Source organism: Ranitomeya variabilis, chromosome 2 (assembly GCF_051348905.1).
Source record: "Ranitomeya variabilis isolate aRanVar5 chromosome 2, aRanVar5.hap1, whole genome shotgun sequence".
Taxonomy (NCBI): Eukaryota; Metazoa; Chordata; class Amphibia; order Anura; family Dendrobatidae; genus Ranitomeya; species Ranitomeya variabilis.
Genome location: NC_135233.1, coordinates 848,761,378 through 848,784,174, shown reverse-complemented (window position 1 = coordinate 848,784,174; position 22,797 = coordinate 848,761,378). Strand labels below are relative to the sequence as shown.

Below are 22,797 nucleotides of genomic sequence, written 5' to 3'. Positions count from 1 at the left end.
GTGAGTTTTAACGAGTATCACATGCTTGAAACAAAGTTGTTTGCCCAAAATTTTGGAAAAGTGACAGCAATTTTTACCTGCCCATTTTTCGGGTTTTATGTGAAATTATGTCCATTTTGCCTTTTTTTTTCATTTCCTTTGTTTTGTTGTATTCAGTGTATAACAAAACATGTAATGGCAGTAATTTTCTGGGAGAAATACTAAATGTTCTGGGACAATTTCAAGAGTGCCAACACTTTCGCCCATGACTGTGTGTATGTGTACCAATGTTCTAAGTAGATATATTTCTAGGTGTTATTGACATGCAATTCTCACAAGATGTCGGTAACAACCATCCAATCCACATAGGCTAAGAAATCAAAACATAGATGTCTATAAGTTAAGGTTTATGTATAATAATGAGAAATGACACAGGGAAAACATATTGAACACATGAACAAAGAGATGTAAAAAGCCATAGAAAGTCATGACACCAGTTGAAATATATCAGTAATTAGAAAGCAATCTTGTCACTTTGTGAAAAAAATCAACTGATGGCCTTTAAAAAGTAAAAAGGTATCTCATTTCCAAGCTGCCACAAAAGAAATATCTCATGATGGGTAAAACCAGTGAGCAGTCTCAAAACTTTCGCAACCCTATCTTTCCAAAATATACTGATGGCTTGGTTACAGAAGAATTTCTAAACTTCACACCTGTGAAGAGATACCGAAAGACCTGGAATCAACACGTACAATTGTTTAAAGAAAACAATAAGTAATACACTCCACCTCCACAACCTGCACACTTGCCATGCAAGACTCAATTGCTGAACAAAAAGCAAATTCAAGAGCGTTTAAAGTTTTCTCTACAACATTTAAACAAGCCTGTGCATATCACTCCAGTTACACCATACTAACAGTGAAGTTTGGAGGTAGAAACATCATGGTGTGGGGCTGTTTTTCAGCATACAGCACTGGCAAACTTCATATGTTTATTGGAAGGATGAATGGACAGATATACTGAGATGTCCTTGATCAAATCTGCTGCCATCCACCAGGATGAAAAGATGACACTAGGGTGGGCATTTCAGCAAGACACTGATCCCAAACACACAGCGATAGAAACTCCCATTTGGTTTCAGAGAAAGACAACAAAACTGCTAGAGTAGCCAAGCCAATCACCTGACCTGAATCTAATAGAAAATTTATAAAAGGAACTAAAGGAACTAAAGCTTAGAGTTCATAGAAGGAACCCACAGAACCTTCAGGATTTGATGAGTATTTGTGTGGAAAAAATGGCCAAAATGACACCTGAGCAATGCATACGACTAGTTTCTCCATAAAGGAAGCGTCTTGAAGCGGTGATCACCAACAATGGCTTTTGTATTAAGTATAAATAAAATCTCAGTAAGCGCTTTCAATACATTTTCCTCATGTCATTTCTCATTATTACACAAATGTGACGCTGATTCACTTCTCATGGATAAGCCATGAGGTGGGGAAGTCAAAAACCAGGAGTGTACATCAAAGACAAAAGGATAAGACAAATGGATAGTCAGAGGCAAAGTCTGGAGTGGGGTAAGAAAGGTCAGAGTGCATCAAAGGCAAAAGGGGTAATACAAAGACGTAGTCAAAGGGAAACACAGAGCCAACACACCACAGATCAAGGCTGCAACAGGCAATGTTCTAATCTGCCAGCCAGCTAAATAGCCAGGTAATCACTCTGAATGGGTGACATCTGGAGGAAACCCCACAGGCCTTGCCAAATTGGACAGCTTGGCTGTTATTCACAATACTGCCCATCACACTCCTGCCTCAAAATGGGTGACTGTGCTGTCATTCACAATGCAAAACAACCCAGCACATCCTTGCTCCTAGGGCGACTGAGCTGTCTTTCACATCATCTTTAGGGCATTGGGGGTGGTGAAATCATGACAACATAACTTAATTTATGGACATCTGTGATTTCATTTCGTTGCCTGTGTGGATTGGATGAGTTGTTACTGACATCTGGTGAGCATTTCATTTCAATAGCACCTTTAGAAATATATTTACTTAGAAAACTGGTGATGTGTGCATTACTTATATCACCCGCTGTGTGTATATATATCTTGTTGGAGTTCACTCTCTCGGTAGCTTCTTAGAACACGATGCCACAGGGTTGTTTTTATCACACACAGAATAGTATTTATTTCCACTGTTTAAACGCACCAAAAACAAAATCGTAAACATCAAATCCCTAGCCTTGTCCAGGCACTAGCTAAATAATATAGACCCTGGCTACTCAGACATGGCTGAGTTAGCACCAGCTTGGTCACACAAAACAGCTATTGTCTATAGCAACCAGTGATACTTGTAGTTTTGATGCACATGGCCTGTGCAGTCTCTTCTGAGAGAGATTCTGGCTTGTCTCTCTAGCTCCAACACAGCCCACTCTGCTCAGCTTCCCAGCTGACTGTTCAGTAATCAAATGGCCTTGTTCTAGTCATAGTTAACTAGATGCACCTAACCAGGACCTGTAGTGCTAGGATTTAACCCTTATGGTCTGCCAACCCACAGTGTTTACTGAGGGCCACTTCTGATGAACCTTAGGAATTCCACAGAGCTTTAAATTGACCCAAGCCTGAGGCTTATGCTTAAAGACATGAGGTTAACTTAGTAACTCCAAGAACCTGCCCATATTTTTGGGTTCTTTTTTCCTGCCGTGCTGTTTTTTGAATGTGTCAACGTTTCTGCCCCTGTGGCATCTGCAGTGTTGGATTCTGCCTGGGCCAACAAGCAAGAGGCTTCTGACAGGTCCCTAATCATTTAAGGTTTTAGAGTAGGTTGCCATAATATATGGTGAAGGGCTTCCTTTTCCCTGATCGGTGTACTTTATAGTTGACCTTTCCAACCTTTGCTACCAACTCATAGGGTCTCTGCTACTTGGTAAGGGACTTGCTATCCACTATGGGCATTAACTGATTATTCCCCTTATTTTGCTTCTTGGGCCTTGTGGGGTCACTCTTTTACCTGGCCCCTCACTTTGGTCCCTCGACACAACAGATCACTATGCCTGGCCAATTTTGGAAAAATTGGCTCCTGGGGACACCATTTAACACACTTACAATTTTCATAGTATCTTTTACCATTACGTTCCTAAGTTCTGGGACTCCTCCATCCCAGGAATTTGGCTTCAGGGGTATGCTTCCTCATCCTCCTTTCTAATCACGAAAAGGAAATTCACCATTTACATCATGTGACCTTGTTAGCATGATAGTCATAGCTATCCAGGTACACGTAATTAAGACGTGCAATGCTGGGATTTAACCCAAGCCTACTTAGCTTGTCATTAGCTAACTTGTAAAGCTACAAAAAGTTTTATGCTGATTATAGAAATAAGGTAAACATTATAATAACAGAAACATGTTTGCAAAAAAAACACTACATGCAGTAAAAAGTCAAAAGAGAAACCTAAACCATATCAATATTTTTTGAGACTTTGCCTTCAAAACCATTTTTTTCTCTGTATGTGAAATATCAGCACATCATTGTGTATACATATATATAAGGAGCTCTGATTTCTACATTCTGCAGGTGAGAAAGTACCTGCTTATGCTGGATGTACGGAAGGATCATGTCAAGTTCTGGCGCCCTCAGATCCTCCTGCTAGTGTCAAATCTCTGCAACCACAGAAACCTGATCACCTTTGCAAACGATTTGAAAAAAAGTGGCCTCTTTGTTTTGGGACATGTGAGTTTGGAAGAATTAGGTAAGTAAGGTTCAAGAAGAGCTTAAATCCTAATTTTCTGTATTGTCATCTGTTAAGCAGCATAGGTACATAGTCATATATTGCTTGCATTGTGCTGTTTTTCGGCAAGGCCAGTATCAGTACAATGCACACCTATACCTCCTCTGTTGGAAAAGCCAGTTGTCAGTAATATTACGGATGACACAGGGGCTCCTGTGTAAGTAATTAGAGCCAATCCGCTCATACTTGTGTCTTCTGCACATTCAGTTATAAAAGTGCAATACACCACCGGCATTAGTGTCCTGCCGGGGCTAGGACAATTACAGAAACAGCAATGTTGACAACAGCTTGTCAGTGCAGAGCTCCAGTAAATGGCAGTAGTCACTGGAGACATGGCTACTTACTTACTATGGTTGACTGTTAGGATGGACGCGGATTACTTTGATTCCGACAGAATAAAAAGAGATTTCACTTCTCCCAAGTTGCCATGGCGACATTGTAAGGTAGACTCAGATCTAAGGTTAATAAGCAGTGTTGTACGGAAAGAACATTAAAAGGGTGGATTTATATTTCATAAAGTGCTTTTCATTTTGGGACCACATTTAGCGAGTCATTAAGCAGAGTTGGCACTTTACGAGAGCAAATTATATCTCCTATATGAGGTAACATTCCCAAGACCTCAGTCAATGACCTGATCATACTTCGGAGACATCGGTCACTCAGATAATAATCGGTTCCAGTGTGAATACTGTATGGTGGAGGTAACCGAATAAAGAAATGCCACATGATGTACAGTACATACTCAACACATGGCCCCCTATGCACATTAGACTAAAGTCAGACAGACTCACTGATATTGGCATGATTGACCAACAGTCTAATGATGTCAGTCAGATGTCGCTGAAGAAGGCTTTAACATGTCAGATATCCAACAGCCAATCCCTCAGTTCTCTGGGAAACAACTCACTACCAAAGGAGTCTGGCAGTGGCTTTCTCATAGAGAACACAGAACGCTTGCCCAATCAAGTGTTCCAGAGAGCTGTCCGGCAGGCGATTGGCCAACAGCTGTCCAATGGGTATGCGAGGCCGTAAGAGTAGTATAACTAACTGCAAAAGTTTTAGATATTATGTTATCGGAAAATATTTTGAGCTGTTGAGCTTCCATAGTTCATCCAGCACTGAAATATATGATGAGGTTTTCATGATTAATTTCATATAAAACATATTACACAATTTACTTATAGCAACTGTGCAAATGATGCTATTAATTAAGATCCACGCTGGTCAAAAATTGAAACTAATGCTTTAAGTATGGAATAAATCAAAAGATATTGCCTTATGTATTTTGGATTTTTTAATAAGATTACAAAAAAGCACTGTGAGGTAGGATTATTCCCTGTAAGCTCTAGAAGCTAGTGAAGATCCAGTTACAGACTAATCTAAAACCACATCCAATAAATACAGTATTGCCTTATAGCCTACTGAATAATTATTTATACTGCAGCAAGGCACCCTGTTCTACATAGCATCCAGGTAAAGTTAAAGGGGTTGTCCAGGACCTTGATATTGGTAGCCTATCCTTAGTGACTGGAAGCTGAGCTGCTGTACACCAGAATAGCCACTATACAATGTGTGGAGCTGTGATGTTCTGACTTTATACACGGTTTACTTCCGTCCGTGGTACTTACTAAAAGTGATCAGTGGGTAGTTGCAGATTCGGACCCTATCTGATTTGATGTTGATGGTCGATCATAATTTCAAAAAGGACTATACCTTTAAGAAGGTAGACACAAAATATTCTCCCAATATGACCCCTCCCAGGTCATCTGTTGGGGTGAAAAGATGATGGTGATATCTCTAGTGGGTTAAGGAAATTAAAGAGTTAAAGGGGTGGTCCGAAAGCAAAGTATGTTTCCCTTTCTGATGAGTCCCATAATCTAATTTATTTTCTAATATACTTGCTTTAAAAATTCCATACAGAATGACACTAACTACTTTTGCATTTTTTTCTCTCCTTCCTGTGTGATGACCATTCTTTTGAGTATCCCAGTGCATGCTGGGATACTCAAACAAAGCATCATCAGGGGGCAGAGGCTGCGGTCACTGTCACAGCCCCTGCCCCCTCCCTGAAATTAAATGTCATCAGTAATACTTGTTTCAGGGGCTGATCTCTGCTCTTTCTGAGTGTCTCCCGTGTGCCAAGTCTCCCTCGTGCCGTGTCTCCCTCGTGCCGTGTCTCCCTCGTGCCGTGTCTCCCCCGTGCCGTGTCTCCCCCGTGCCGTGTCTCCCCCGTGCCGTGTCTCCCCCGTGCCGTGTCTCCCTCGTGCCGTTTCTCCCCGTGCCGTGTCTTCCTTGCACCGTGTCTCCCTTGCGCCATGTCTCCCTTGCGCCATGTCTCCCTCGCGCTGTGTCTCCCTTGTTCTGTGTCTCCCTTGTTCTGTGTCTCCCTCGTTCTGTGTCTCCCTCGTGCCGTGTCTCCCTCGTGCCGTGTCTCCCTCGTGCCGTGTCTCCCTCGTGCCGTGTCTCCCTCGTGCCATGTCTCCCCCGTGCCGTGTCTCCCTCGTGCCGTGTCTCCCTCGTGCCATGTCTCCCGTGTGCCGTGTCTCCCTCGTACCGTGTCTCCCTCGTGCCATATCTCCCTCGTGCCGTTTCTCCCCGTGCCGTGTCTTCCTTGCACTGTGTCTCCCTTGTGCCATGTTTCCCTCGCGCCGTGTCTCCCTCGCGCCGTGTCTCCCTCGCGCCGTGTCTCCCTCGCGCCGTGTCTCCCTCATGCCATATCTCCCCCGTGCCGTGTCTCCCTCGTGCCGTGTCTCCCTCGTGCCATGTCTCCCGTGTGCCGTGTCTCCCTCGTACCGTGTCTCCCCCATGCCGTGTCTCCCTCGTGCCGTGTCTCCCTCGTGCCGTGTCTCCACCGTACCATGTCTCCCTCATGCTGTGTCTCCCGTGTGCCGTGTCTCCCTCGTGCCCTATCTCCCCCGTGCCGTGTCTCCCTCGTGCCGTGTCTCCCTCATGCTGTGTCTCCCCCATGCCGTGTCTCCCCCGTGCCGTGTCTCCCTCGTGCCGTGTCTCCCTTAGTGCCCTGAGAGATGAGGGCAGCGTCAGGTCTGTTGTCGGCTTAGCTGAATAGTAATAAGCCAGCAGCAGAGTGGTGTCACTATACCCGGCATGCAGGACTCTAGCCCCAGCATGTGACATTATTGGTCTCTGCTGGGTATAGTGACACCGCCGTCACTGCCAGCTTATTACTATTTAGCTAAGCAGACTGGACGCTGCACTCATTGCACACGGCACTGAGGGAGACAATGCATAAGGGAGGAGACCTGACACTAGGGAGACACCGCAGGGACTAGCCCCTGAAATGAGTGTCACTGATGACGCTTTGCTTCAGGGAAGGGGCAGGTGCTGTGACAATGATCTCAGCCTCTGTCCCCAATAATGCATTGTTTAAATATCCCAACATTCACTGGGGGTACTCAAACAAATTGTTATCAGATAGGAAATAGGAAAGAAAAATGCAAAAGTAGTAGTTAGTGTAGATAGGGGACAGCAGGGAATTTTTAATGCAAGTTTATTAGAAAATAGCTTAGATTATGGGACTAAATAGATATGGAAAAATGCTTTTCCTTCGGACCATCCCTTCCCTTTAATGTAACTAGTGGCTAATGTTAGTAAAAGGCATAGTAATAATGTATCTGGGGTAGCAATCTGATTAATATCTGCTTCAGTGATAGAATTAAATCGTCATGGTTAATGATTAAGTTTTCACGTGCTTTAGGATAGTGAAGATGTTAAAACCCACTGCAACAGTGGATACAGTTACTAAATGGGTAACGATCAAAATCCCTAAGGGTCTAGGGCAGTAAAAGATTTAATGTCTACATCCCTCATGGGCAAGGCTACTAAAAAGGTTAGCATCAAATCCATTTTGGTGTAAGGCAGTGAAAGGTTTTATCTCTAAATCCCTGGTTGTCTCGTGTATCGAAGAGGTCAGTGCCAACATTCCTAGTGGACTGAGAAGAGGTTCCGTATTCCTAGTGAACTAGGCCAGAGGAAGGGGCAATATTTTGTACCTGGTGTCCACTGAGGTATTCAACTCTCCATCTTCCAAATCTGGAACTGTAGCAGGTGGAACAATTCTCTTTCCTGGAAACAGGACTGTTTTTCTGTCTGGGGGTCATGAGGAGTGCTGGGGCGAGGGTTCTTTGGGGGTTTTTTCTTATAGCAATCTCTGTGTTCCCATTATGGTGGCCTCTACAGTGTCTTTGGAGTGATTATTATTACCAGGAAATTCTGCAACCATTTTAAAGACTTGGCTATTCTGCACATCCATGGACATTTTCTATTCATATGTAAGGAAAATACGACATGTTTTTTTTATTTTTACTTTGTTTCATATTTGCAGATGTGTTGCCTTCTGACCCTCTTCAAACACAAACAGATCTCTGGCTACAGCTGGTGGATGAGCTCAACATCAAGGCGTTTGTGAACTTGACATTATCAGACTCTGTGAGATATGGGGCTCAGCAATTGCTCTTCATTTCTGGATTAGGTAGGTTTTCTATTTTCAGTATTAATTCTGTTTCTATCACTGACGTTGGCCTAGGGTTGGTTTGGGACTGTCTGTACAATAAGACCGAGAATGTCAGATAATAGCAATAACTGTTCTGTAAATAGTCAACCCAATTAGTTAAACTGGATGGTATCATTATTTGATGGGCATAAAAATCCTTCACATTTCACTGCTGAGGTTGCTTTATTAGTGCATGAAACATTAATTCTAACTGTGCTTCTATTACAATAGATGGGATTTAGCTTGCTTGGATAAAAACAATCTATTTGTTAAATCTGTTCTAGCCTTATATGACAGCATTGCAATAATAACAATCATAATCCCCTTTTTGTCTGCTACTCTGAGCTGATTACCCACGATATAGCTGATGGCTCATACACCCTTTTGTACAAGAAAAATGTTCTACCATGCATAGACTCATATTAATGTTGTTTATAGCACCTCCTCTGGAAGTATATTTTTTCAGTTTCACAGATCAACATTGTAAAATTCTATGAAGCACCTGTGGGTTCAAGGTGCTCACCACACATCTAGATAAATTCCTTGAGGGGGTCTAGTTTCCAAAATGGGGTCACTTGTGGGGGGTTTCCACTGTATAGACACATCTGTTATGATCCCTAGTGGCTGAGGATCACAAATAGATCAACAAGTGATTAAACTAAGGACGAGCTCTAGGGAGATGGTAACTGGACTGATCGCAAATCTGAACCTATCCAAAACAACTAGAGGTAGCCGGTGAACGTGCCTAAAAAATTCCTAGACGTCTCGAGCCAGCCTGAGGAACTAGCTACCCCTAAAGAGAAAGAAAGACCTTGCTTGCCTCCAGAGAAATAATCCCCAAAGATACAGAAGCCCCCAACAAATATTAACTGTGAAGTAAGAAGAAGGCACATACACAGGGATGAAATCAGATTCAGCAAAAGAGGCCCACTAGTACTAGAAAGCAGAAAATAGAGCAGGGGTCTATGCGATCAATAAAAAACCCTTACAAAATATCCATCCTGAGATTTCAAGAACCCACACACCAACTAACGGTGTGTGGGGAGAAACTCAGCCCACTAGAGCAACCAGCAAGCGAGGGAATTACATTTTAGCAAGCTGGAACAGAAAACATGATTAACACTGCTGATCAAAAAATGAGCAAACAAAACTTAGCTTATCCTGGATGGACTGGGAGCAAGGTAGTCAGAAGGAATCTGAGTAGCACTGATTACATCGACAGCCGGCGACAAGTGGAAGTAAAACAGAGCTATATAGGAACCTCCCAGAGGATAACGAACCAGCTGATAGCCAGAGACCAGCAGGATAACAGGCAAAGCCACCAGGGGGAGCCCAAAGCAAAAGTCACACCATACCACCAGTGACCACAAGAGGGAGCCTGAACACAGAGTTCACAACACACATCTGCGATTATCCAAATGCGACATAGCTTCCACTAATGATTCCAGACAATTTTGTGCTCCAAAACTCAAATGACGCTCCTTCCCTTCTGAGTCCTGCCGTGCGCCTAAACAGTAGTTTTCTCCCACATATAAGGTATCTACTTACTCAGGAGAACTTACACAACAAATTGTTTGGTGCAATTTATCCTGTTACACTTGTTAAAATTAAAAAATTGGGGCTAAAAAACATTTTTGTGGGAAAAATATTTTTTTTTTTCATTTTCACAGATCACAGTTGTAAAGTTCTGTGATGCACCTGTGGGTTCAAGGTGCTCACCACACATCTAGATACATTCCTTAAGTGGTCTATTTTCCAAAATGGGGTCATTTGTGGGGGTTTCCACTGTTTAGACACATCAGAGGCTCTCCAAATGCGACATGGCATCTGCTATTGATTTCAGCAAATTTTGCATTCAAAAAGTCAAATGGTGCTTTTTCCCTTCTGAGCCCTGTTGTGTGCCTAAACAGACGTTTTTCCCTATATATGGGGTATCTGCTTGCTAAGGAAAAATTGCACAACAAATTTTGAGGTCCATTTCCTCCTGTAACTCTTCTTAAAATAAAAAAAAAATTGGTTCTAAAGTAAAATTTTTGTGAAAAAAAAGTTAAATGTTCATTTTTTCCTTCCACATTCCATTGATTCCCGTGAAGCACAGGAAGAGTTGATAAACGTCTTGAGTTTTGAGTACTTGGTATTGAGGGGTCCAGTTTTGTAAATCTTGCTGGAAAAATGAGAAATTACTGGTCAACTTTTAACCCTTCTAACTTCCTAACCAAGAAAATAATGTTTCAAAAATTGTGCTGATGTAAAGTAGACATGTGGAAATTGTTTTTTTATTAACTATTTTGTGTGTCATAACTCTCTGAGTTAAGGGCCTAAAAATTAAAAGTTTGAAAATTGCAAAACTCCAAACTCTTCCATCATTGATGGACTGTCTTCTTATCACGCTTGATATTAAATCCCTTTACTCTAATATCAGCCTCGACTTGCTTTATTTGCTATTAACCATTACTTAATGAAGGACGATTGGATGCTGGTTTTACAGAAAAAATTCATTCTGGACGGCATTTCCTTCATTCTTCAGAATAATGTTTTTTCCTTTGAGGGTTCCTACTATCACCAGTTGAAGGGCTGCGCAATGGGGACGAGATTTGCCCCGAGTTATGCTAATCTTTTTATGGGGCTCTTCGAAACCAGCCACATTGTGCAGTGCACCCTGGCTCTAACCCATATAATTTTTTATCGCCGCTTCATCGATGATCTGTTTTTTATATGGAGAGGCACTAGGGAGGTGGCTATTGGGTTTGTGGCTCATTTGAATTCCAATACTTGAGGGATGTCATTTACTTCTAACATTGCCGATGGTGCCGTTCAATTCCTGGACTTGTCTATTTGGCTGGATGCATCTGGGAGGTTGTCCACAGCCACGCATTTTAAACAGGTCGATGTGAACAGCTACCTTGGGTTCGACAGTGAACACCTCCCCAGTTGGAGTTTAACCCCCTCCCGACCTGTGACACAGCGTATGCGTCATGAAAGTCGGTGCCAATCCGACCTGTGACGCATATGCTGTGTCACAGAATGATCGCGTCCCTGCAGATCGGGTGAAGGGGTTAACTCCCATTTTACCCGATCTGCAGAGACAGGGGGAGTGGTACTTCAGCCCAGGGGGGGTGGCTTCACCCCCCCGTGGCTACGATCGCTCTGATTGGCTGTTGAAAGTGAAACTGCCAATCAGAGCGATTTGTAATATTTCACCTATGAAAATGGTGAAATATTACAATCCAGCCATAGCCGATGCTGCAATAGCATCTGCCATGGCTGGAGACCCCGATCTGACCCCACCCCACCGATCACCTCCCCAGTCGTCCTTTTTGCCCCGATCTCCGTTCCGCTCCCCTCCTCCCTCCTGTCGGCTCCCCCGGTCCTCCTGTCCGCTCCCCAGGTCCTCCGATTCCCCCCCCCCCCCCCCGTGATCCAATCCCACCCCCCCATACTTACCTAGCTCCGATGTCCCTCCCGGTGTCCGGCCGTCTTCTTCATGGGCGCCGCCATCTTGGAAAATGGCGGGCGCATGCGCAGTGCGCCCGCCGAATCTGCCAGCTGGCAGATTCGTTCCTGCACATTTTGGTCGCTGTGATAAGTTCTATCACAGCGATCAAAATAAAAAAAATAGTAAATCCCCCCTTTTATCACCCCCATAATAAAATATAGAAAATATAATTATTTTTGTTTTTCCATTAGGGTTAGGGGTAGGGTTAGGGGTACGGTTAGGGGTAGGGTTAGGGGTAGGGTTGCACTTACGGTTGCACTTAGGGTTGCACTTAGGGCTAGGGTTGCACTTAGGGTTGCACTTAGGGCTAGGGTTGCACTTAGGGCTAGGGTTGCACTTAGGGTTGCACTTAGGGTTAGGGTTGCACTTAGGGTTGCACTTAGGGCTAGGGTTGCACTTAGGGCTGGGGTTGCACTTAGGGTTGCACTTAGGGTTGCACTTAGGGCTAGGGTTGCACTTAGGGTTGCACTTAGGGCTAGGGTTGCACTTAGGGTTGCACTTAGGGCTAAGGTTGCACTTAGGGTTGCACTTAGGGCTAAGGTTGCACTTAGGGTTGCACTTAGGGCTAGGGTTGCACTTAGGGTTGCACTTAGGGCTAGGGTTGCACTTAGGGTTGCACTTAGGGCTAGGGTTGCACTTAGGGCTAGGGTTGCACTTAGGGTTGCACTTAGGGCTAGGGTTGCACTTAGGGCTAGGGATGCACTTAGGGCTAGGGATGCACTTAGGGCTAGGGATGCACTTAGGGCTAGGGTTGCACTTAGGGCTAGGGTTGCACTTAGGGCTAGGGTTGCACTTAGGGCTAGGGTTGCACTTAGGGCTAGGGTTGCACTTAGGGCTAGGGTTAGAATTAGGGTTAGAATTAGGCTATGTGCACACGGTGCGGATTTGGCTGCGGATCCGCAGCGGATTGGTCGCTGCGGATTCGTATCAGTTTTCCATCACATTTACAGTACCACATAAACCTATGGAAAACCAAATCCGCTGTGCCCATGGTGCGGAAAATACAGCGCGGAAACGCTGCGTTGTATTTTCCGCAGCATGTCAATTCTTTGTGCAATTCCGCAGCGTTTTACACCTGCTCCATAATAGGAATCCGCAAGTGAAATCCACACAAAAAACACTGGAAATCCGCGGTAAATCCGCAGGTAAAGCGCAGTGCGTTTTACCTGCAGATTTTTCAAAAACTGCGGAAAAATCCACACAAATCCGCAACGTGAGCACATAGCCTTAGGGTTGGAATTAGGGGTAAGACTAGGGTTAGGGGTGTGTTGGGGTTAGGGTTGTGGTTAGGGTTGGGATTAGAGTTAGGGGTGTGTTGGGGTTAGTGTTGGAGTTAGAATTGAGGGGTTTCCACTTTTTAGGCACATCAGGGGGTCTCCAAACGCGACACGGCGCCACCATTGATTCCAGCCAATCTTGCGTTGAAAAAGTAAAATGGTGCTCTCTCCCTTCCGAGCCCCGACGTGTGCCCAAACAGTGGTTTACCCCCACATGTGGGGTACCAGCGTACTCAGGAGAAACTGATCAACAACTTTTGGGGTCCAATTTCTCCTGTAACCCTTGGGAAAATAAAAAATTGCGGGCTAAAAAATTATTTTTGAGGAAAGAAAAATGATTTTTTATTTTCACGGCTCTGCGTTATAAACTTCTGTGAAGCACTTGGGGGTTCAAAGTGCTCACCACACATCTGGATAAGTTCCCTTGGGGGTTTAGTTTCCAAAATGGGGTCACTTGTGGGGGGTTTCTACTGTTTAGGCACATCAGGGGCTCTGCAAACGCAACGTGACGCCCGCAGAGCATTCCATCAAAGTCTGCATTTCAAAACGTCACTACTTCCCTTCCGAACCCCGACGTGTGCCCAAACAGTGGTTTACCCCCACATATGGGGTATCAGCGTACTCAGGAGAAACTGGACAACAAATATTGGGGTCAAATTTCCCCTGTTACCCTTTGGAAAATATAAAATTCAGGGCTAAAAAAAATTTTTTGAGAAAAGAAAAATTATTTTTTATTTTCATGGCTCTGCGTTATAAACTTCTGTGAAGCACTTGGGGGTTCAAAGTGCTCACCACACATCTAGATAAGTTCCCTTGGGGGTTTAGTTTCCAAAATGGGGTCACTTGTGGGGGGTTTCTACTGTTTAGGCACATCAGGAGCTCTGCAAACGCAACGTGACGCCCGCAGAGCATTCCATCAAAGTCTGCATTTCAAAACATCACTACTTCACTTCCAAGCCCCGGCATGTGCCCAAACAGTGGTTTACCCCCACATATGGGGTATCAGCATACTCAGGAGAAACTGGACAAAAACTCTTGGGGTCAAATTTCTCCTGTTACCCTTGGGAAAATAAAAAAATCAGGGCTAAAAAAATTTTTTGGAGGAAAGAAAACGTATTTATTATTTTCACGGCTCTGCGTTATAAACTTCTGTGAAGCACTTAGGGGTTCAAAGTGTTCACCACACATCTAGATAAGTTCCTTTGGGGGTCTAGTTTCCAAAATGGGGTCACTTGTGGGGGGTTTCTACTGTTTAGGCACATCAGGGGCTCTGCAAACGCAACGTGACGCCCGCAGAGCATTCCATCAAAGTCTGCATTTCAAAACGTCACTACTTCCCTTCCGAACCCCGACGTGTGCCCAAACAGTGGTTTACCCCCAGATATGGGGTGTCATCGTACTCAGGACAAACTGGACAACAACATTTGGGGTCCAATTTCTCCTGTTACCCTTGGGAAAATAAAAAATTCTGGGCTAAAAATCATTTTTGAGGAAAGAAAAATTATTTTTTATTTTCACGGCTCTGCGTTATAAACTTCTGTGAAGCACTTGTTGGTTTAAAGTGCTCACTATGCATCTAGATAAGTTCCTTGGGGGGTCTAGTTTCCAAAATGGGGTCACTTGTGGGGGAGATCCAATGTTTAGGCACACAGGGGCTCTCCAAACGCGACATGGTGTCCGCTAACGATTGGAGCTCATTTTCCATTCAAAAAGTCAAATGGCGCGCCTTCCCTTCCGAGCCTTGCCATGCGCCCAAATAGTGGTTTACCCCCACATATGAGGTATTGGCGTACTCAGGAGAAATTGCCCAACAAAGTTTAGGATCCATTTTATCCTGTCGCCCATGTGAAAATTAAAAAATTGAGGCTAAAAGAATTTTTTTGTGAAAAAAAAGTACTTTTTCATTTTTACGGATCAATTTGTGAAGCACCTGAAGGTTTAAAGTGCTCACTATGCATCTAGATAAGTTCCTTGGGGGGTCTTCTTTCCAAAATGGGGTCACTTGTGGGGAAGCTCCAATGTTTAGGCACACAGGGGCTCTCCAAACGCGACATGGTGTCCGCTAAAGATTGGAGCCAATTTTTCATTCAAAAAGTCAAATGGCGCTCCTTCCCTTCCGAGTTCTGCCGTGCGCCCAAACAGTGGTTTACCCCCACATATGAGGTATCAGCGTACTCAGAACAAATTGGACAACAACGTTCATGGTCCAGTTTCTCCTTTTACCCTTGGGAAAATAAAAAAATTGTTGCTAAAAGATCATTTTTGTGACTAAAAAGTTAAATGTTCATTTTTTCCTTCCATGTTGCTTCTGCTGCTGTGAAACACCTGAAGGGTTAATAAACTTCTTGAATGTGGTTTTGAGCACCTTGAGGGGTGCAGTTTTTAGAATGGTGTCACTTTTGGGTATTTTCAGCCATATAGAACCCTCAAATTGACTTCAAATGTGAGGTGGTCCCTAAAAAAAAATGGTTTTGTAAATTTTGTTGTAAAAATGAGAAATCACTGCTCAAATTTAACCCTTATAACTTCCTAGCAAAAAAAAATGTTGTTTCCAAAATTGTGCTGATGTAAAGTAGACATGTGGGAAATGTTATTTATTAACTATTTTGTGTCACATAACTCTCTGGTTTAACAGAATAAAAATTCAAAATGTGAAAATTGCAAAATTTTCAAAATTTTCACCAAATTTCCATTTTTTTCACAAATAAACGCAGAAATTATCGACCTAAATTTACCACTAACATGAAGCCCAATATGTTACGAAAAAACAGTCTCAGAATCGCTAGGATCCGTTGAAGCGTTCCCGAGTTATTACATCATAAAGAGACACTGGTCAGAATTGCAAAAAACGGCAAGGTCATTAAGGCCAAAATAGGCTGGGTCATGAAGGGGTTAAACATTCCATATGGGCAGTATTGGAGAATACATAAGAATTGTAGTAGTGACCAAGATTTTCTCCTTGAATCAAAAGTTCTGAAAAAAAGATTTGTGGCTAAATGATATCCTAGGAGGCTGCTTAATGATGCTTTTAATAGAACTAAGGCATTGACCCAAGCTGATATCATCGAAAAGATCCAGTCTATATCCTATTCAAAAGCACGGGATTATGTTTTTTAAAAATTTGAGTCTTGTAACAACTTTCAGCCAGTCTCGGCAGACGCTCCAAAGGTTGATGAATAAATATTGGTTCATACTGATGAACGAACATTTTTATCTCGCACTATGGGAGAGATTTTTCCCATTAAATGTAATGTTTCATGTCATTCGTCCTATGTTGTGTACTTGATGGAATGTACGTGCAGCCTGCAATACATTGGCCGCGCGATACAGACCATCCAGGCCAGACTTAACAAACATAGACACAACATTAGGACAGGTTACCTACTTCATAGTGTTTCTAAACATTTATAATTGGAACATTCAAAAAACCCTAGTGAAATGAGGCTGACTGTTATTGGTTATATATCCGAGTCCTGTGCAAACAGACACAGGAGACTCGTTAATAAGGAAAATTACTGGATCTTCAAACTTGGTGCATTGTCTCCAGAGGGCCTCAATTTTTCATTGTAGAAGGTGATGTAATAAACACGTTTTCCTATCTTTTTTTATTTAGCTTTCATTCAGTTTTTATTAAGTTTTAACAGGGAAATAGGTTAATACAATTTTAGACAAAATTTCTACTATTTTTCCACTAATGTTTTTTGCACATAATCCTCTTTCTGTTTATGCTGCTGTAGTTTTTATATTGGTGTTTTTTTCAATTAACATAATAAATATTTGGATTATATCACATTTCCAACAATGAAGGTAACCTCCAAAGAAATTCAGTTTTCTCTACAACGATTGCTTCTGTAAAGTGTCTCCTCAATCTATAGCACTGAATATTCATTTACTGACTAATATATTCCTAATATGCCTGTACCCAGAATCATTATACCAATATCTCATATTCCAATAACCCTGGAAAAGGCACACATTATGAAACGTATACTTTATTGCTGGAATGTTATTGATTGCTCAGGGTCTATGTTATTGTGTTTTGCAGGTGGAATGAGGCCAAACACTGTTATCATGGGGTTTTACACTCGCTCCTCAGCAGATCAGCTTCTAAGGAATGAGCTTGAACTGGACCAAGTTAGATCACATCCATCCATGCATACCTCAGCTGGAAGGAAGCATGCCACTGAAAATTTCACTCCCTGGGAATATGTTGCCATCATATCAGATTCTATTAAGATGTCCAAAAATGTTGTGCTAGCAAGATACTTTTCAGAGTTTGACAAAACTCGTATCTGCAGCCAGAAGGGTAGCGAGACATATATAGATGTGTGGCCATTAAACCTTCTGCGACCAGATAGTGCCACTTATGTGAACACCTGCAGTTTATTTCTTCTTCAAATGGCCTGTGTCCTGAACATGGTAAGATCTTGGAAAAAAGCCAAGCTGCGTTTGTATCTCTGTGTAGAGAGGGAAAATGGTCTTCATGGCCAGGAAATTAAACTAAAGCAGCTACTAAAAGACCTTCGCATTAAGGCATCCATCCATACAGTTGTGTGGGATACTGTAGTTGCTCTCCATTGGCATAATCAGGTGGCAGGAAACTCAGAAACTTCTGGAGAATCTTACCTGAACTTCCCAAACAATTCAATAAGGATATCAAGTGACTATTTAGAAGCTGTAAATCAGATGATTCTTGACCAAAATCCTAACTTGCCTCCAGCTGTCAGATTCTTGTATCTACCTCGCCCACCTGCAGACACGTCTGTTTACAACAAATTCCTACATCAGGTGGAGAAGATAAGCAGGAATTTGGGACCAACTTTGCTTATTCATGGGGTCACTCCTGTTACAAGCACTGAGCTCTAATGTATCTGTAAACTTGATCTGAATTTGCCTGCCAGTTCAAAAAACCCTAGACATTTACTTGCCAGAAAAATGTCTGGTGACCTCACTATAGTTCCCCCACTGAGAGTCTAAATCACTGTGAGATTGTGAGATTTTTAGGAATGCCTTTGTTGGTATCTAAGCCAACAACAAAGAATAGGTGGAAAAGTTTATTCTTTCAAAAGTGTTGTTCTAGATTAAAAAAAACATGGCTGTTTTCTTGCTTCTCTGGTATTGCAGCTCAGCTATATTGAAGAGAATGGAGCTATGCTGTAAACTCACAAGCAACCTCTGGACAGGTCTTTTGCTGTTTTTGGAGAGGAAGCTCTCATGTTTTTCTAAAATCATGTCCAATTCCTTTGGCTGAGTTCAAATGCTAAAGCTTGAACAATTACAGAAACTAAAATTGAGGTATTGCTACCTCTTGCTTAGCTTAAACTTGAACTTAGTAATTTTGCCAAATTTAAAGGGGTATATGTGTATATATATATATATATATATATATATATATATATACACAGTGCCTTGTGAAAGTATTCGGCTCCCTGGAACTTTTCAACCTGTTCCCACATATGCTTCAAACATAAAGATACCAAATGTAAATTTTTAGCGAAGAATCAACAACAAGTGGAACACAATTGTGAAGTTGAACGAAATTTATTGGTTATTTTAAATTTTTGTTGAAATTCAAAAACTGAAAAGTGGGGCGTGCAATATTATTCTACTGCTTTAACTTAATACTTTTTGCACCACCTTTTGCTGCGATTAAAGCTGCAAGTCGCTTGGGATATGTCTCTATCAGTTTTGTACATCAAGATATGTAGATCTCAGCTGTAGATCTCAGCAGTTCATCCAGTGATCATGGGCCTCTTGGCTGCATCTCTGATCAGTCTTCTCCTTGTTTGAGATGAAAGTTTAGAGGGACGGCTGGGTCTTGGTAGGTTTGCAGTGGTATGATACGCCTTCAATTTCAATATGATCGCTTGCACAGTGCTCCTTTGGATGTTTAAAGTTTTGGAAATCATTTTGTATCCAAATCCGGCTTTAAACTTCTCCACAACAGTATCACGGACTTGTCTGTTATGTTCCTTGATCTTCATGATGCTCTCTGTGCTTCAAACAGAATCCTAAGACTATCACAGAGCAGGAGCATTTATACAGAGACTTGATTACACACAGGTGGATTATATTTATCATCATTAGGCATTTAGGACAACATTGGATCATTCAGAGATCCACAATGAACTTCTGGAGTGAGTTTGCTGCTCTCAAAGTAAAGGGGCCAAATAATATTGCACGTCCCACTTTTCAGTTTTTGAATTTCAACAAAAATTTAAAATAACCAATAAATTTCGTTCAACTTCACAATTGTGTTCCACTTGTTGTTGATTCTTCACCAAAAATTTACATTTAGTATCTTTGTGTTTGAAGGATGATATGTGGGAAAAGGTTGAAAAGTTCCAGGGAGCCGAATACTTTCGCAAGGCACTGTATATTTATATATGCGTACATGATAGCTGGAAACCTAAATCTGCTACAAGTTGACATGTGATTACACTCCAGGGATCGATGACCACTAAAGCACAAATATGGACTGATGGAGACCAAGAGACGAGGTGCGCTTAACTTTTGATATTTTCAGAAACTTTGGGCTTGAATTCTAAATAATACTCAACACTCACACTTCTGGTGCCCTTTATAGCCATCATTATAAGCATTAGACTTTCGTTTTCTTTTCAAGAACAATATTTACACTGGATGTAAATGATTAAAATACAAAGCACGTCCCAGACGTTTTCCATCCTTTTTTAATGGACTAAAAGGTCTAAAGTGTCTATGAAACAGACATCTCTTGTAACCTTGGATTGGATTGATATGTGATACTTGTGTGAATAATGCCTGGAATAGTCTCATCTTTTTCTGATTTTGATGATGTTGCTGCCTCCTTACGGGATAATTACATTCTCATTCGAGATTCGGTACTAAGCTCTCTTAGTTTTGTTAATTTCTCTTGCGTCCTCCACTAAATCCTTTTTAACTTTGAGAGCTCAAGAATACAGTTCTACCAAGCAAGGATTTTCTGCCTTCCTCCTCCAGCCTCCTTGACAATAGTAGATCTATCCGTCTTGACTCTTTCTTTACATCTGCATTGTAACTTATTGTTCAAAGGAGTAATGCAATCATGTATCAATAGTATCAAGAGTCACATATTTTACCTGTTTTTTAATTGAATTTCACCTTATTTTATTATAATACTATAATTTCAATGAAGCTTTTTAACTTTTGAAACTCAATACTAGCGAAGTGCCTATTAATCCTTATTCTTCTGTTATCTTTAGTAAATATCTTATGGTTTACTAACATTTTCTCAATACAATAGCCCAGAAGAACAGTCTCAAAATATAGAGGCTGATTGGTCAAGATTGTCATAGCGCACAACCATGGTACACCAGACTTGCTGAAATAGAAGGCACTGTAAATCTTAAGATGTATGCGCCTATGTGCACTGTGCAATTTTTCATGCTCCCATCCTGGCTCTGCCCCAGGTTTGACCACTTTGGTGGCGCTGAGTTAAGTTGGTGAAAAGTGTCAAAAGTCACAATATTTTTGTGCAACCTCCCATTGTGTCAAAAATGTGTGACTTTACAAAGCATTTACGACAGTTTTCTGGCGTAAAAGCTTTGCTGAATTGGCCCCCATAGTGTTTAGTATCAAACCAATCTGTGTTTGTGGGCAGTGTTTTGATGTCAGTCAATGTATGGTTATGACAATGATTGGTAATGTTCCCAAATTTGAAAACGATAAAGCTATTGGCATTTTTTTTTTTAAATAAAATATTGTAAAATGTACAAACCTAAATCTTCCATGCCTTAAGTCACTTTTCATAGAATGATACACATCTCCGATTTCACCCCAAAATCACTAAGACCCCCAAACATTACAATTAAAGGAAAGGAAATGCTTAAAGTTGTTTGGTGGTACTAAAGAAAATTGTACGAAAGGTTTTTGAGATGTTTCTGTCAATTTTTCTAATATGTAGTCACAATACAGAATTTTACAAGTATATTAGCTCACTTTATTACAAGTGTACTCAGCGATACAAGTATTTTTTCCAATATTATATGCCTGCTTTTACCAAATGTACTTAGTGTCATAGCTGGTAATTCGCTTTGACAGAATCTAAGTAGATGCTTCTATTTTGTTAATGACAGTGAGACCAAATCAAACATGCCTATGATTTAGTTGGACTTCCTTCATTCTTTCAATTTTGAATATTAGATTTATCTGCAAAACTGAATGCAGACTTGCAAAAAGGTATAATGGTTATATTTTCAATTGTACGGATATTATGTAGGTCAACAGTATCATTTGTCTGCATTTATATGTAGAGTTTTCATTCCTTTTTCATGTTTTATTATACTGTACCTGATATCCTGTTATGTGCCTTATGACAACTATTGCAATACATTTATATGCCAATATTGTGTAAGATTTTTAGTCCATAAAGTACGTTTACCCATTTCACGGTCTTGTAGCTTATTTTTTGTACTGTATTGAGCAATTTCTTTTTAAATTTGTATATTGCAAGGTTTATTTTCTGAAAATAAAAGTTCTGCCTTGCAAAAAAGTAGGAAAACAAGTGACATTTGTTTGACAAAAGATTTATATAGAATATTTTGTTCTTTTTTTAAAAAAAGTTACTTTTTCTGTTAAAGAAAAGTATTTGAAAAGAAATAAGGATGGCATAGGTTTGTGCGTCATGCCATCGACTTGCCGTACATAGAAAAAAAAGAACACGTCTCTTTTATGTTTTTGAACACAAAGCCCTCTGCTTGAAAAGAAATTTTCCTTGATGTTTTGTACAAAAAAAAAAGCCAGAATGTCACACTTTAGCTTATATTTTGTCCGATAGAAAACAATGGGACAGGTTCCAATACAAAAGGATATAAAAAAATGATATAGTGATAAAACCTTACAAAAGCTTAAACCCTTTATGCCCAGTGGCTTTATAGCAGCTGTAATCATTGAGCGGATCATAGTGGTGTACCGCCGTATTAATATGGTGCACTGATGGTGGTTGCATAGAAACTGTTTAAACCCTTAAGGCCCCGTCACACATAGCGATTTACCAACGATCACGACCAGCGATACGACCTGGCCGTGATCGTTGGTAAGTCGCTGTGTGGTCGCTGGGGAGCTGTCACACAGACAGCTCTCTCCAGCGACCAACGATCAGGGGAACGACTTCGGCATCGTTGAAACTGTCTTCAACGATGCCGAAGTCCCCCTGCAGCACCCGGGTAACCAGGGTAAACATCGGGTTACTAAGCGCAGGGCCGCGCTTAGTAACCCGATGTTTACCCTGGTTACCAAAAAAAACAAACAGTACATTCTCACCATCTGATGTCCGTCAGGTCCCTTGCCGTCTGCTTCCTGCTCTGACTGAGTGCCGCCGTACAGTGAGAGCAGAGCGCAGCGGTGACATCACTGCTGTGCTGTGCTCTCACTGTACGGCCGGATCTCAGTCAGAGCAGGAAGCAGACGGCAAGGGACCTGACGGACATCAGATGGTGAGTATGTACTTTGTTTTTTTTGGTAACCAGGGTAAACATCGGGTTACTAAGCGCGGCCCTGCGCTTAGTAACCCGATGTTTACCCTGGTTACCAGTGAAGACATCGCTGGATCGGTGTCACACACACCGATTCAGCGATGTCAGCGGGACCTCAACGACCAAAAAACGGCCCAGGCCATTCCGACACGACCAGCGATCTCACAGCAGGGGCCTGATCGCTGGTACGTGTCACACATAGCGAGATCGCTACTGAGGTCGCTGTTGCGTCACAAAACTTGTGACTCAGCA

General features: G+C 41.9%; 1 protein-coding gene across 2 annotated transcripts in view; it reads left to right on the top strand.

Moving 5' to 3' along the window:
* The window catches only part of LOC143808011 (solute carrier family 12 member 9-like), a 349,348-nt gene extending 327,779 nt beyond the window's left edge, over positions 1 to 21,569 (top strand). Inside the window, exons 11-13 of one of the 2 annotated variants that reach the window (XM_077290205.1) lie at positions 3,555 to 3,729; positions 8,111 to 8,257; positions 17,097 to 21,569. In XM_077290205.1, the coding sequence (XP_077146320.1) occupies positions 3,555 to 3,729; positions 8,111 to 8,257; positions 17,097 to 17,917 (1,143 nt within the window). In that variant the 3' untranslated portion in view covers positions 17,918 to 21,569. The remainder of the gene's footprint in view (positions 1 to 3,554; positions 3,730 to 8,110; positions 8,258 to 17,096) is intronic. The other variant, XM_077290206.1, reaches the window with a different exon arrangement.
* The last annotated feature ends 1,228 nt before the right edge of the window (positions 21,570 to 22,797 follow it).